Source organism: Hordeum vulgare, chromosome 7H, assembly GCF_904849725.1.
Source record: "Hordeum vulgare subsp. vulgare chromosome 7H, MorexV3_pseudomolecules_assembly, whole genome shotgun sequence".
Classification (NCBI taxonomy): Eukaryota; Viridiplantae; Streptophyta; class Magnoliopsida; order Poales; family Poaceae; genus Hordeum; species Hordeum vulgare.
Genome location: NC_058524.1, coordinates 546330092 through 546343475, shown reverse-complemented (window position 1 = coordinate 546343475; position 13384 = coordinate 546330092). Strand labels below are relative to the sequence as shown.

At 46.9% G+C, this 13384-nt stretch overlaps 1 protein-coding gene and 1 long non-coding RNA gene across 5 annotated transcripts; both read left to right on the top strand.

Moving 5' to 3' along the window:
• The first annotated feature begins 267 nt into the window (after positions 1-267).
• LOC123411083 (probable glucomannan 4-beta-mannosyltransferase 9) lies at positions 268-4511 on the top strand. 4 transcript variants are annotated; one of them, XM_045104005.1, is made up of 9 exons: positions 268-465; positions 545-643; positions 2132-2384; positions 2652-2762; positions 3229-3365; positions 3510-3623; positions 3700-3899; positions 4010-4187; positions 4266-4511. In XM_045104005.1, the coding sequence occupies exons 1-9, from the start codon at positions 283-285 to the stop codon at positions 4434-4436; spliced, it is 1446 nt and encodes a 481-aa protein (XP_044959940.1). In that variant the 5' UTR covers positions 268-282; the 3' UTR covers positions 4437-4511. The 4 variants fall into 4 exon arrangements, with proteins under 4 accessions (XP_044959940.1, XP_044959939.1, XP_044959938.1 ...); XM_045104004.1 differs by having other exon boundaries at positions 4010-4232; positions 4293-4511; XM_045104003.1 differs by having other exon boundaries at positions 3700-3937; positions 3991-4204; positions 4277-4511.
• Positions 4512-7886: 3375 nt separating this feature from the next.
• On the top strand, positions 7887-9123 carry LOC123411085. Its single transcript, XR_006613181.1, has 2 exons — positions 7887-8093; positions 8738-9123. It is a non-coding gene; the product is annotated as an uncharacterized LOC123411085 (long non-coding RNA).
• The last annotated feature ends 4261 nt before the right edge of the window (positions 9124-13384 follow it).

The window sequence follows — 13384 nt, the reverse complement described above, 5'->3', positions numbered from 1 at the left end:
CCGCCTCCGCCTCCTCCCTCCCAACTGTTCCGAGCTCCGCGAACCTCCCACCACCGGACACCGGCATCCGCACTGTTCCGAGCTCCACGCCCGCCATTAACTATCCAAGCTCCACTCCGCTCTGCTATTTCTCTCGAGGCAGAGCGTACGCAGCAAAGGGAAGCGCGCGCCCGAGGGATGAGTACGCTGCCAGGGGCGGGGCATGTCGCGGCGGCGTGGGAGCAGGTCCGCGGGCCGGTGATCGTGCCGCTGCTGCGCGCGTCCGTGCTGCTGTGCCTCGCCATGTCCGCGATGCTGTTCGCGGAGAAGGTGTACATGGCCGTGGTCGTGCTCGCGGTGCGGCTGCTCGGCCGCCGCCCCGAGCGGCAGTACCGGTCGGAGCCCGTGGGCGACGACGACCCCGAGCTCGGCAGCGCCGCCTACCCCATGGTCCTCGTCCAGATACCCATGTACAACGAGCGCGAGGTGAGCGCTGGCCATCCACACGACGGTGCACCCTTGCCTGACTCGTCTCCTATGCTGTTCCCTAAAACTGAACTCGCAGGTGTACCAGCTGTCGATCGGGGCGGCGTGCGGGCTCTCATGGCCGTCCGATCGGATCGTCGTCCAGGTGCTCGACGACTCCACAGATCCCGTCATCAAGGTAAAATCACTATTTAGCGCCGTTATCGAATAACATAAGAGCACCAAACATCTCTGAGGATGAGCACAAGGACTGAGCCAGGAATACAACATAAGAGCAACTCTACCAGACCCCTTAACACGCCAATCCTTGTATTACGTTTCCAGTTCGTGTTATGCCTCGAATACGGGGCAAAAAAAGGTGCGACAGATCATAAACTATAAATGAACCTGTAAATTCTGTAAATCAAACTCATAAAATATCTTGAAGGGGGTCATATAGGCAAGCTGGCCCTTCGCCTCGAGGAATTCCCTCTGGAGATTCAACATACCCGGAACTTTTTGAGTAAATTTGGGGTCAAATTCATAAATTAATAAGGATGATTTTAGAAAAAATTCGACCATAGGGGGCCATGGCCCCAGAGCACCCCTAGCTCCGTCCCTGGATGAGCTTAGATATACAGTAGATAACACTTGATTGAAAATAGGATTTGAAATCAGTTGATTTTGGGAGTTCATCGGAGGGAAGGAAGGAGAAGGAAGGGGCTCACCGGAGCGCTACCCCATTATCTATCTTAGGGTTTAGGGTGGAAGACGGTGGTGCAACTTCGCCGAAGAAAAAACCCAACAAAGGCGGGGCAGGAGGGATAGCTGTTGGCGGCGGCAAGACCGGCGGTGGGGAGCAGTTTCAAGGAGAGCAGGGCGATGAGGTTGCGCAGGAGCGCCGTCAGTCGGGGGAGGGGGTGGGGATGGTTGTTGTCTTGTAGGCGGTTCGACCGATGACGCGAGGGTGAAGAATGTTGTAGCCGGAAACAGGAAACGGTAGGCCGTCCCTCGATCCCGATTCATTGACCCGGAATCGGATTTGGGAACGATGTCGGATTTAGTACGATTCGATGAAGATTCGGCGTCCCCGCAGCTCGCTCCTTGATTCAGGTTCAACGATCCAGCAACCAAAATGCCAGGCATAATTTACTCATGCCGCCCTTTCCTTTCTCAAGGACTCCTCGTTCTCCCTCTATTCCATTAACTGCAAGGGATCCATTAACTACAAGGAATGCTGACCGTGAGTGACTCTTCATTCTTCATTGATTTATCCAACTAGGAAAGGTCTGCGTTCCTCAACCCATGGTACCGTACCGGGTTCATCGTACCCAAACGGATTGGATCGCGTTCCCGTTGTAAAAAAATCGTTCGAGAGATGTATACCCTTGTACTCTTTTTTTTTTCAGCAACCGACTCTCGTCCCTCGTTTCCGTTCCTCGTTCCCACCGTACCGGAAACATGACAACTATGATCGCAATATACACAACTACTTCCTTTGTTTTGAAATGTAAGTCTTTTTAGGATTCAACTAGCGAACTAATAGGGTTCTATATAAATATATTTTAAAGTATAGATCGTTTATTTTGTTCTGAATGTAATCTTCGATGAAATCTGTAAGAAAAACTTATATTAAGTATATGGGATGTGCACAGTCGAACTCTGATTTCTTCTTGTGAGTGTACAGGAGCTGGTGCAGGTGGAGTGCCGGCGCTGGGTGAGGAAGGGCGTGAACATCAAGTACGAGATCCGGGACAACCGGCGCGGGTACAAGGCCGGCGCGCTCAAGGAAGGCATGAAGCACGGCTACGTCAAAGACTGCGACTTGGTGGCCGTCTTCGACGCCGACTTCCAGCCAGAGCCCGACTTCCTGCAGCGGGCCGTCCCCTTCCTCATTCACAACCCTGATATCGCCCTCGTCCAGGCTCGCTGGAAATTCGGTACGTACACTCTGCCATGATCAAGGAGGGATCTCAGATTCAGTTAGATTAGTAGGAGTACAATACTAAGACAGGTTCAGAACAAGGATACATATGTCAGTATCTCGTTGGCTGGACTTGCCACTGGGCTGTGTGCTTTTGCAATGGCATATTGATGACATGATGTTTTTGCTACATACTACTTGGTACTACTGCTTGTTTTGGTCGAAACTCTTGTGCATTCGGATGACATTTCTCTTGTTGTTGCCGCTGCTTCTGTGGGAACAGTGAATGCAGATGAATGCTTGATGACAAGGATGCAGGAGATGTCTTTGGACTATCACTTTAAGGTGGAGCAAGAAGTGGGCTCCTCGACCTATGCCTTCTTTGGATTCAATGGTAAACCTGATCTCTACTTTTTTCTCTCTCTTGGGGGGCATTTTCCGTACCATATTCTGTCTTTCTTCCTTCTGTAGAAATATCTTTGTGTTCCTTCCCCTGTTTTCAGTTAATAATAGGTCAATCTGCTTCCTCGCCTTTGGACAAACGAATAACATGGCGCCAGATCACATCGTCACAAAATTATAGGCAATTTTATAATTGTACCTTTTGCTTTCTCCGCCCAAAAGAAAGAACACATGGCTCTTCTAGAAAAACAGTACTATGAAACCAGATCAGAGTTACAATTGCACAAACGACTTTTTTTTGCGGGTAATTGCACAAACGACTTTGATGTTGAGCAGTTCTTCATTGGAAAAGGTGGAGGAAAACAATCCTGATTAAGACAACACATTTGGAACCAGATCAGAGTTGCCATTAGAAATATTTTACTAGAGTTATCAACAGAAAAATACTTGTTGAACAGGAACTGCCGGTGTGTGGCGCATATCTGCTCTGAATGAGGCAGGTGGCTGGAAAGACCGAACCACGGTCGAAGACATGGACCTGGCAGTTCGAGCAAGCCTCAAGGGTTGGAAGTTTGTATACCTTGGTGATCTCAAGGTAAATATGCACCATTAACCTATCAGTTCATATAAAACATTAGAGCATCATTCTACTGCTTTCTGTATATGTTAATTGCTGTGAAGGTCCAAATAAATGTAGAAGGAACCATGCGCTAGAGCTTGTAATTATTGTTGTTTGCAGGTAAAAAATGAGCTCCCAAGTACGTTCAAAGCATTTCGGTACCAGCAACATAGATGGTCATGCGGGCCCGCAAATCTGTTTCGGAAAATGGTGATGGAGATCGCCAGAAATAAGGTCGAGCTATATTTTGGAAGAAAGTAGTACACACAGAATGTACTTGCTAACCAGCTATATACTGATCTCGATGCAGAAAGTGACGCTTTGGAAGAAAATACATGTCATCTACAACTTCTTCTTGGTGCGCAAGGTTGTTGCACACATTGTAACCTTCGTGTTCTACTGCCTTGTTATCCCGACCACGGTCTTAGTTCCTGAGGTTGAGGTACCAAAGTGGGGTTGTGTCTATATTCCAACTATTATCACCCTTCTCAATGCTGTTGGGACACCAAGGTGCCAATTATCTAAACATCTATGCAATCTGTTTAAAAGTTGATGAACTCTGAATTTCTGGGATAGCAACACATATATATATATTAATGAGAAATCATCAAATGTTGCAGGTCTGTTCACTTAGTTATCTTTTGGGTACTATTTGAGAATGTCATGTCATTGCATAGAGCAAAGGCCACCTTCATCGGCTTATTGGAGGCGGGCACGGCGAATGAATGGGTGGTGACGGAAAAGCTTGGTGACACCTTGAAGACCAAAATGCCAAGTAAAGCTTTGAAAAAACTGAGGGTGAGGATAGGAGAAAGGTACACAATGATAATTTCCTTAATTCATGTGCATTTCCTGATTCTCCTATCTAAACTATAGTACGAAATCAGGTTGCATCTTTGGGAGCTTGGTGTTGCAGCCTACCTCTTCCTTTGCGGGTGCTACGACATTTCATTTGGGAACAACCATTACTTCATCTTTCTCTTTATGCAATCCATCACTTTCTTCATCGTCGGTGTGGGCTATGTCGGGACATTTGTTGCACAATGATGGTTATCCATCCTGAGTTCACCATGTCTTTGATGCTTCCAAGTTTCATGGTATGTAATCCATTTGAAAGATAAGACCAAGAAGCCTTCTCTTGATTGTCGACTAGAGCGGTGCGTGTGTGTGTGTGGGGGGGGGGGGGGGGAATGGTTTACTATTTTAAAAACATTTTTTTTCAATTTCAGAGCGGTGAAGATATATAAGGTTCTCATAAAATTGAACTAAATGTACAACCTACTCCCTTTGTCCCATAATTCTTGTCTTAGGTTGTCTAAAAATGAATGTATCTAAATATTAAAACGTGGCTAGATACATTCATATCTAGATAAATCTAAGACAAAAAATTTGGGACGGAGGGAGTATATGATAATAAGCAAAGGTAGATGATCAACATATAATCAACCAGAAATGAAACAGTTGGGATAAGAAAAAACCAAATCACACAAAGACTAATTTGAATCTCAATGTTCACTTCCTTGAAAGAAAGTTAGTCACCGATGGAGACGTGAGGGGAACACCAAGTATCCCCGATGGTGTAAAGGCCGCCGTTTTCTCACGGAGCCTACTCAAACAAAATAGGAGGTCTCAAAACCTTAACAAAGTTAGGATAATCTACACACCAGATCACGGTTACACGACGGGATTGTTGATCTAGGATTCCTCTATGAATTCCCACAAAAATATTTAAGTTTGTGTCGGTGGGGAGAGAAGACCGGAGATTTTGGAAGGTCAGCAGTGCGGGGCATGCTCAAATATAAGGTTAGGCTAAATGTATAAGAGTATCTACAACCCGATGCTCCCAAACCTGCCTCGAACGCCCGGGTGTACGGCCCGCTCATGATCAGTCACGAAAATTCGATCCAGATGAGTGCCTCAAACGGACCTCAAACGCCCGGGTAAACCAACATCCCTCATATCCAATATATGGTCGCTCGGGCGCGTCCTTCATGTAGGACTGACACTGGGGGTCCGCACAAAATTAGTCCCAAACCCGATGGTCCAAAGCTCGTCTCCTTCATCGGATCGATGTGGCCGCGTGGCGTCGCTCCAGTGGGTCGCGTAGTCCCTAGCCTGGTTGTTTAAGCCGACCGCTGACACCGAAACCCTACCCCTCCACATTTTCCTTCTCCCGTCTACCGCTGCCGCCATTTTCCGCTCCCCGTTCCTAGACCAGCTATTTAAGCCATGCCCCCATGCCGCTTCCACTTTCTAACGCCGGAGCTCCGGTTGCAGCTCCTTGAGCAGACTCAGGCAAGGTGCGAAGCTCGAATCGATGCGGTGCTACCTTCAGATCCATTGGATCGGAAGGAGGAATTGGAGGAGGAGGAGGAGTTGGAGCTGCAGGAGGATGTGGAGTACGCTGGGGAGGCGGATCTGCAGGCGGAGCAACATACCATCCTCAATTCCATCCACTCAGAGTCGGATGTGAAGACTAGACGCAGTCGTCAACACAAGGAGGCGGAGTAGGCCGCACATGAGGTGGAGATGCTCGCCTACTTGGATGAGGTCGAGGAATAGGAGGAGGAGAGGAGCCCTCTTACGCGCCAGTCTACCAGATGCCCGACACCATCGTCGTGGACATATTTGACGACGATAGCTAGTGCAATACGTAGTATGTAGTACGTAGGATTTTTTTTGTGCATGCTTTGTATGAATTTAGGAGTTGAAATATGAGAGTCCTGGATGCAGAATAGCAAATTTGAGGCGGCGTGATCGGTCACTGTACGCGGACGCGTCCATGGGCGTATATGGGGCTGGATTTGTTATCTCTGACTGTAGATGCTCTAAGAAGGGGTGGGTTGTATGGAACCACTTTAAATCCAACCATTATTACACCACACACAACTAGATTTTTCTACATCATTTGCACTTGAATTTTTCTCTATGTTTAATACACACCACTGGAAGTACCATGCTCAAATTTAAGATTATTGTAGATTTAAAAAATACAATTTTTCAAGCATTTTTCTTACTTACAATATGTGTGATGGGCGGTAGAGTGTGCCCACCATTGCTAACTTATTGAAAATTTTGAATAAATTTGGCATGGGTTGCCGAAATATTGATGTGGCGGACAAGCTTTTGCCCGTCACTGGTGACAAACCAGCGTCTGACACTTGTTTTCCGCAAGTTAGTGTAACTTTTATCTTATGGGTAAATTTGTAAGAAAATAAAGCGACGGGTGTTTAAATTCAACCGCCACTGTTGTCCGACAGTGTCCAGAAACCTTTTCTACCTGTCAGGTCGGTACCTTCACTCTGCCGCTAAATTGAGTACACATATAAGTCTTTCCCCAATAGTGTGGTTTCAATCTTGATGGGTAATGAAGGTATTTGACTGTTTGGATTTAACTCGGGTGGAGTATTATTATGGGCGAGAAAGTCAATTTATTATCAAACTTTTTCTTTTTTTCGTCCAGATTTTTATTCTCCTAATCAAATTTTCGATTTGAAACAGACAAACGAAATGACCTTTTGAAAGGTGCCCTCGAATTTGGTCAAGAACACGGTTAGACCAAGGAAATTAAATCATGCATATAAACAAGGACGTGTCTAGGAGCAGCCGGCTGCTCCCTAGCGATCCCTGGCAGCGGACAATGCTACACAACGCGCGCGCTGTGCGGTTGGGTCTGGCGGCCGGCCAATTTAGGAAAGTGTCCCACGTGTGCCCCAAAAGCAGTCACCCTTCCCTAGGGATTTTTTCACGATTTTGACCGGATGAAAGTATTTCACGGAATGAACTCTGACTGAAACTATTTCATCTGACCTTTTTTGAAACGCCAGAGCCCGTGGCGTTGCAGACGCACATAGAAACGCCAGTCTACCGTGGCGTTGCTGCCCTACAGTGATACGCCTGTCTACCGTGGCGTTTTCTATTTTCTGCAACGCCAGTCTACCGTGGCGTTGCAGACCCACTGTGAAACGCCAACAGTGCTGGCGTTGCTGCCCTACAGTGACACGCCTGTCTACCGTGTCGTTTTTTCTTTCTTGCAACGCCAGTCTAATGTGGCGTTGCAGGTCGATTGTGAAACGCCAACAGTCCTGGCGTTGCAGACCCACTATGGAACGCAGCGACGACATCCAGCCAGCCCACGACATGCTGCTTTGGTCTACAATGCCAGCCCCCTTGACGTTTCTGCTTTGGTCTGCAACGCCAGCCCCCTTGGCGTTTCTGCTAAGGGCTGCAACGTCCAGTAGACTGGCGTTTGGCCTAAGGCCTGCAACGCCACGGACTATAGCGTTTTTAAAAGGGTCAAAACGTGAAATACTTTCGAACCGAGTTCGTAATGTGATGAACTTACACCTTAAGGATCAAAACAGTGAAAAAATCCCTCCCCTTGCGTTGCCATGTCCCGCCAAAAGAAACAGACAAGAAGGAAAAGGGCAGAGAACCTCCCCACGCACGTGATCTTCCAACCCCACCCGACAAGAAAACACTGAGCCTCACAGATCCTGCAGCACCTTCTTCCTCCATCCCAGCCGCTGCCACACGCCATGGCGAACAAAAGCACGAGTAAAAGAGGGAGGAAAGTCAGGCAAAAAAATTGGATAACGCATCCAATCTTGTCTGCAACTCTTCCTTGCGGATCAGGCAATAAACTGGGAAAATGACGGCAAGAATTTGCTAGAGACTGGGCAAATTTTTCTCCGGAAAACCGAGGTAAAGGGCCTTCTATCCTTTTGGAAGAAAAAAAATGCATGATCCTATTAGTCTTGATCTGGTAGAACTCCCCCTCTGTACCTCCCCGTGAGATGGACATACTAGTTTGCTAAAATGTCTCATGTACAGCATGTTGCGAAACTTGACTTGGAATTTCTTGCACAATTTTTTGTCTCCCTGTTCTTGCCTCCCCTCCCCTTCCCCCTGTTGAATCTGGATGCTAGTGGAAGTTTCTGAGACCTTGAATTGTCTTGTTTAATATCTTGCCTATTGTCTTGCTCCTGGCCTATGCAGCAGAATAGAGAACACATAGTTAGTAGAATAAACAACACCACACCTAGTTGCTTGAGAAACTAAAAAGATGTAAAGAAGATAGATGAATTGAGAAAAGACTAGTTGCTTAGAAAACAAGCCAGAAAAAGTTCTGAACTAGTAAAAAATGCATGCATCCTGTAACAAAAAAGTTGTTTACCATTGCACTGAGTTTTGTGTGTGTTGGGAATCACATTGGTGATTCTGAAAAAAATAAATCTAAGTTTTATTTTTCGTTTATATCTCCTAATTGAGTTGCTTACATAAAGATAATATTGGTGTTTCATTTTGCATTATGTTGCTTACGTGGAATTTCCTTCGTATCTCCCTAGATGTGCAGATGGTTGGTCTTGATCTCAATAAGCTTCCTGATGATTGCTAATTGTGACGGTGGCTCGCTATACTGCCCAAGCCCCACCCGAAGGGGTCCTATTTCTACCGGGGGAGTGGCCGACTCGCCGGATTTGCTTTTTGCTCCGGTCCAAGATGTGCTAGGTGTGAAGTTTTGTTTTGTGGTTGCTGCTACTACTGGTGCATCTTATGCGACAGAAATTGGCACTATCACACCCGCCCCTGCCATGTTTAGTCCGGGTGCAATTCTGCCTAGCCATGGTGAGCATGGAGTTTGACACGCTTGCAGGAGCTTAGACACACTACAATGCCTACGCTCTCACACGTGGGTTTTCGATGAAAGAGAACACCTCTAGGAGGTCTATGACCTAGCACGTCAGGGATGGGCGAGTTGGTTGGTCGGACTTGCTCGATTTGGAAGTGTGTGGTGTTTTAGCGACTAAGATGAATGAATTAGGCGACCAAGACGAATGGGTTACACACCAGGGATTGCGAGTTGGTTAGTCGGCTTAGGCGATTTGGAAGGTGTGGAGTTTCAAGCGACAAGGACAGTTGGTTAGGCGACCTAGCACACCGGAGATGGCGAGTTAGTAGATCGACTTGGGCAATTTGGAAGGTGTGGTGTTTAAGACGACAAGGACGATGGGTTAGACGACCTAGCACACCGGGGATGGGTGAGTTGGTTGATCGGACTTAGTCGACTTGGAAGGGTGTGGTGTTTTAGGCGACTAGAACGAATGGGTTAGGCGACCTAACACAAGGAGGGTGGGCGAGTTGGTTGGTCGACTTAGGCGATTTGGAAGGCGTTGTGTTTTAGGCGACAAGGACGATGGGTTAGGCGGCCTAGCATGTCGGGGATGGGTGAGTTGGTTGGTCGGACTTAGGCGATTTGGAAGGCGTTGTGTTTTAGGCGACGAGGACGATGGGTTAGGCGACCTAGCATGTCGGGGATGAGCGAGTTGGTTGGTTGGACTTAGTCGATTTGGAAATGTGTAGTGTTTTAGGCGACTAGGACGATGGGTTAGGCGACCTAGCACATCGAGGATGGGCGAGTTGGTTGGTCGGCTTAGGCGATTTGGAAGATGTGGAGTTTGAGGCGACAAGGACAGTGGGTTAGGCAACCTAGCACACCAGAGATGGGCGAGTTGGTTGGTCGACTTTGGCAATTTGGAAGGTGTGGTGTTTTAGGCGACTAGGACGATGGGTTAGGCAACCTAGCACACCGAGGATGGGCGAGTTGGTTGGTCGGCTTAGGCGATTTGGAAGATGTGGAGTTTCAGGCGACAATGACGGTTGGTTAGGCGACCTAGCACACCGGAGATGGCGAGTTCGTTGGTCGACTTGGGAAATTTGGAAGGTGTGGTGTTTTAGACGACAAGGACGATGGGTTAGACGACCGAGCACACCGGGGGTGGGCGAGTTGGTTGGTCAGAATTAGTCGACTTGGAAGGGTGTCGTGTTTTAGGCGACTAGGACGAATGGGTTAGGTGACCTAACACACCGGAAGTAGCCGGGACACCGGAAGGCGTTGTGTCTCCAGAACAGGAAAGTTTCTGACCTCACAATCCACCCCATCCCCCGCGGTCTCCATCTTCTCCCCCAAGCAAGAAAAAAGGGGCACACATCCTTTCCCCTCACCCAGAGACCTTGGCTCCCCGCCATGGCGAAATAAGGTGTGTTAGTTCCAAAAAATAAGAAAAACACAAGGGAAAGGAATCGAAGCGAAAAAGGCACACAGGAGGTCATATTTGCTCATCTATTCCATTTAATTGCACCCCCACGCTCAGCACCTATTCCCCATTTTGTAATTTAATTTCTTTAGTTTCTTACATCTCGAGAGTCATCTATAGAAAACCTACTGCATCTTGTTTTCATGTGGGATATTAAGACAACTATTGTGGTTAATTTAAAGCAAACTGCTAGGGTTTGGGAGCACTAGTAATTTCAGATCTCTGCTAGGGTTTAACTCATCTATAAGCAACTACTGTGGTTGTTTCAAGCAATTAGTGTTATTAATTCAAGCAACTACTATGGTTGCACCAATAAACTGTGGTTGTTTTAAGAAAAACTTCTAGGGGATTGGCAACATGAGTACAATCTAGATTTTAAGCAACTACCTTGGGTGTTGTAAGCAAATATTATGGTTATTTCAAGCAACTGCAAGTATTTTAACATCAAAATGGTTAAGCAAATCCAGATTTTTAAGCAACTATCATGGTTGTTCTAAGCAATTACTATGATTTTTTCAAGCAACTGGAAGCGTTTGCCACAAAAAATGCAGAAAATCCTGTTGATAGCAACTAATCTGGTCGTTTTAAGCAACATTGTGGTTAAGCAAACTCGTAGTTGTTGGGGAACGTCGCATGGGAAACAAAAATTTTCCTACGCGCACGAAGACCTATCATGGTGATGTCTATCTACGAGAGGGGATGAGTGATCTACGTACCCTTGTAGATCGTACAGCAGAAGCGATTAGAGATCGCGGTTGATGTAGTGGAACGTCCTCACGTCCCTCGATCCGCCCCGCGAACAATCCCGCGATCAGTCTCACGATCTAGTACCGAACGGACGGCACCTCCGCGTTCAGCACACGTACAGCTCGACGATGATCTCGGCCTTCTTGATCCAGCAAGAGAGACGGAGAGGTAGAAGAGTTCTCCGGCAGCGTGACGGCGCTCCGGAGGTTGGTGATGATCTTGTCTCAGCAGGGCTCCGCCCGAGCTCCGCAGAAACGCGATCTAGAGGAAAAACTATGGAGGTATGTGGTCGGGCAGCCGTGAGAAAAGTCGTCTCAAATCAGCCCTAAAACCTCCGTATATATAGGTGGGAGGGAGGGGAGGAGGCAGCCTCAAAACCTAAAGGTTTGGCCGAAATTGGAGGTGGAGGAGTCCTACTCCAATCCTACTTGGAGTAGGATTCCACCTTCCCACTTGGAAACTCTTTCCACCTTGTGTTTTTTCCTTCTCAAACCTTATGGGCCTTAGTGGGAACTTATTCCAGCCCACTAGGGGCTGGTTTATCTCTTCACATAGCCCATGAGACCCCTTGGGGCGTGACACCCCTCCCGATGGTCCCCGGCACCCCTCCCGGCACTCCCGGTACACTACCGATGAGCCCGAAACTTTTCCGGTAATGCACAAAAACCTTCCGGTAACCAAATGAGGTCATCCTATATATCAATCTTCGTTTCCGGACCATTCCGGAAACCCTCGTGACGTCCGTGATCTCATCCGGGACTCCGAACAACATTCGGTAACCAACCATATAACTCAAATACGCATAAAACAACGTCGAACCTTAAGTGTGCAGACCCTGCGGGTTCGAGAACTATGTAGACATGACCCGAGAGACTCCTCGGTCAATATCCAATAGCGGGACCTGGATGCCCATATTGGATCCTACATATTCTACGAAGATCTTATCGTTTGAACCTCAGTGCCAAGGATTCATATAATCCCGTATGTCATTCCCTTTGTCCTTCGGTATGTTACTTGCCCGAGATTCGATCGTTAGTATCCGCATACCTATTTCAATCTCGTTTACCGGCAAGTCTCTTTACTCGTTCCGTAATACAAGATCTCGCAACTTACATTAAGTTACATTGCTTGCAAGGCTTGTGTGTGATGTTGTATTACCGAGTGGGCCCCGAGATACCTCTCCGTCACACGGAGTGACAAATCCCAGTCTCGATCTATACTAACTCAACGAACACCTTCGGAGATACCTGTAGAGCATCTTTATAGTCACCCAGTTACGTTGCGACGTTTGATACACACAAAGCATTCCTCCGGTGTCCGTGAGTTATATGATCTCATGGTCATAGGAACAAATACTTGACACGCAGAAAACAGTAGCAACAAAATGACACGATCAACATGCTACGTCTATTAGTTTGGGTCTAGTCCATCACATGATTCTCCTAATGATGTGATCCCGTTATCAAGTGACAACACTTGCCTATGGCCAGGAAACCTTGACCATCTTTGATCAACGAGCTAGTCAACTAGAGGCTTACTAGGGACAGTGTTTTGTCTATGTATCCACACAAGTATTGTGTTTCCAATCAATACAATTATAGCATGGATAATAAACGATTATCATGAACTAAGAAATATAATAATAACTAATTTATTATTGCCTCTAGGGCATATTTCCAACAGTCTCCCACTTGCACTAGAGTCAATAATCTAGTTCACATCACCATGTGATTCCAACGAATCCAACACCCATATAGTTATGGGGTCTGATCACGTCTTGCTCGTGAGAGAGGTTTTAGCCAATGGTTCTGAAACTTTCAGATTCGTGTGTTCTTTCCAAATCTTTATGTCATCTTATAGATGCTGCTACTACGTGCTATTCGGAAATGCTCCAAATATCTACTCTACTATACGAATCCGTTTCACTACTCATAGTTATCCGGATTAGTGTCAAAGCTTGCATTGACGTAACCCTTTACGACAAACTCTTTAACCACCTCCATAATCGAGAAAAATTCCTTAGTCCATTAGTTACTAAGGATAAATTTCGACCGCTGCTAGTGATTCAATCATGGATCACTCTCTGTACCTCTCAACATACTTTGAGTCAAGGCACACTTCAGGTGCGGTACACAGCATGGCATACTTTAG

Excerpts from the sequence above, each read along its gene's own strand:
- LOC123411083 (XM_045104003.1), top strand. The coding sequence starts at position 283 with ATGTCCGCGATGCTGTTCGCGGAGAAGGTGTACATGGCCGTGGTCGTG. Across the intron at positions 2,763-3,228 it reads TGCCTTCTTTGGATTCAATG|GAACTGCCGGTGTGTGGCGC; the intron begins GTAAACCTGATC and ends CTTGTTGAACAG. Across the intron at positions 3,366-3,509 it reads TATACCTTGGTGATCTCAAG|GTAAAAAATGAGCTCCCAAG; the intron begins GTAAATATGCAC and ends TGTTGTTTGCAG.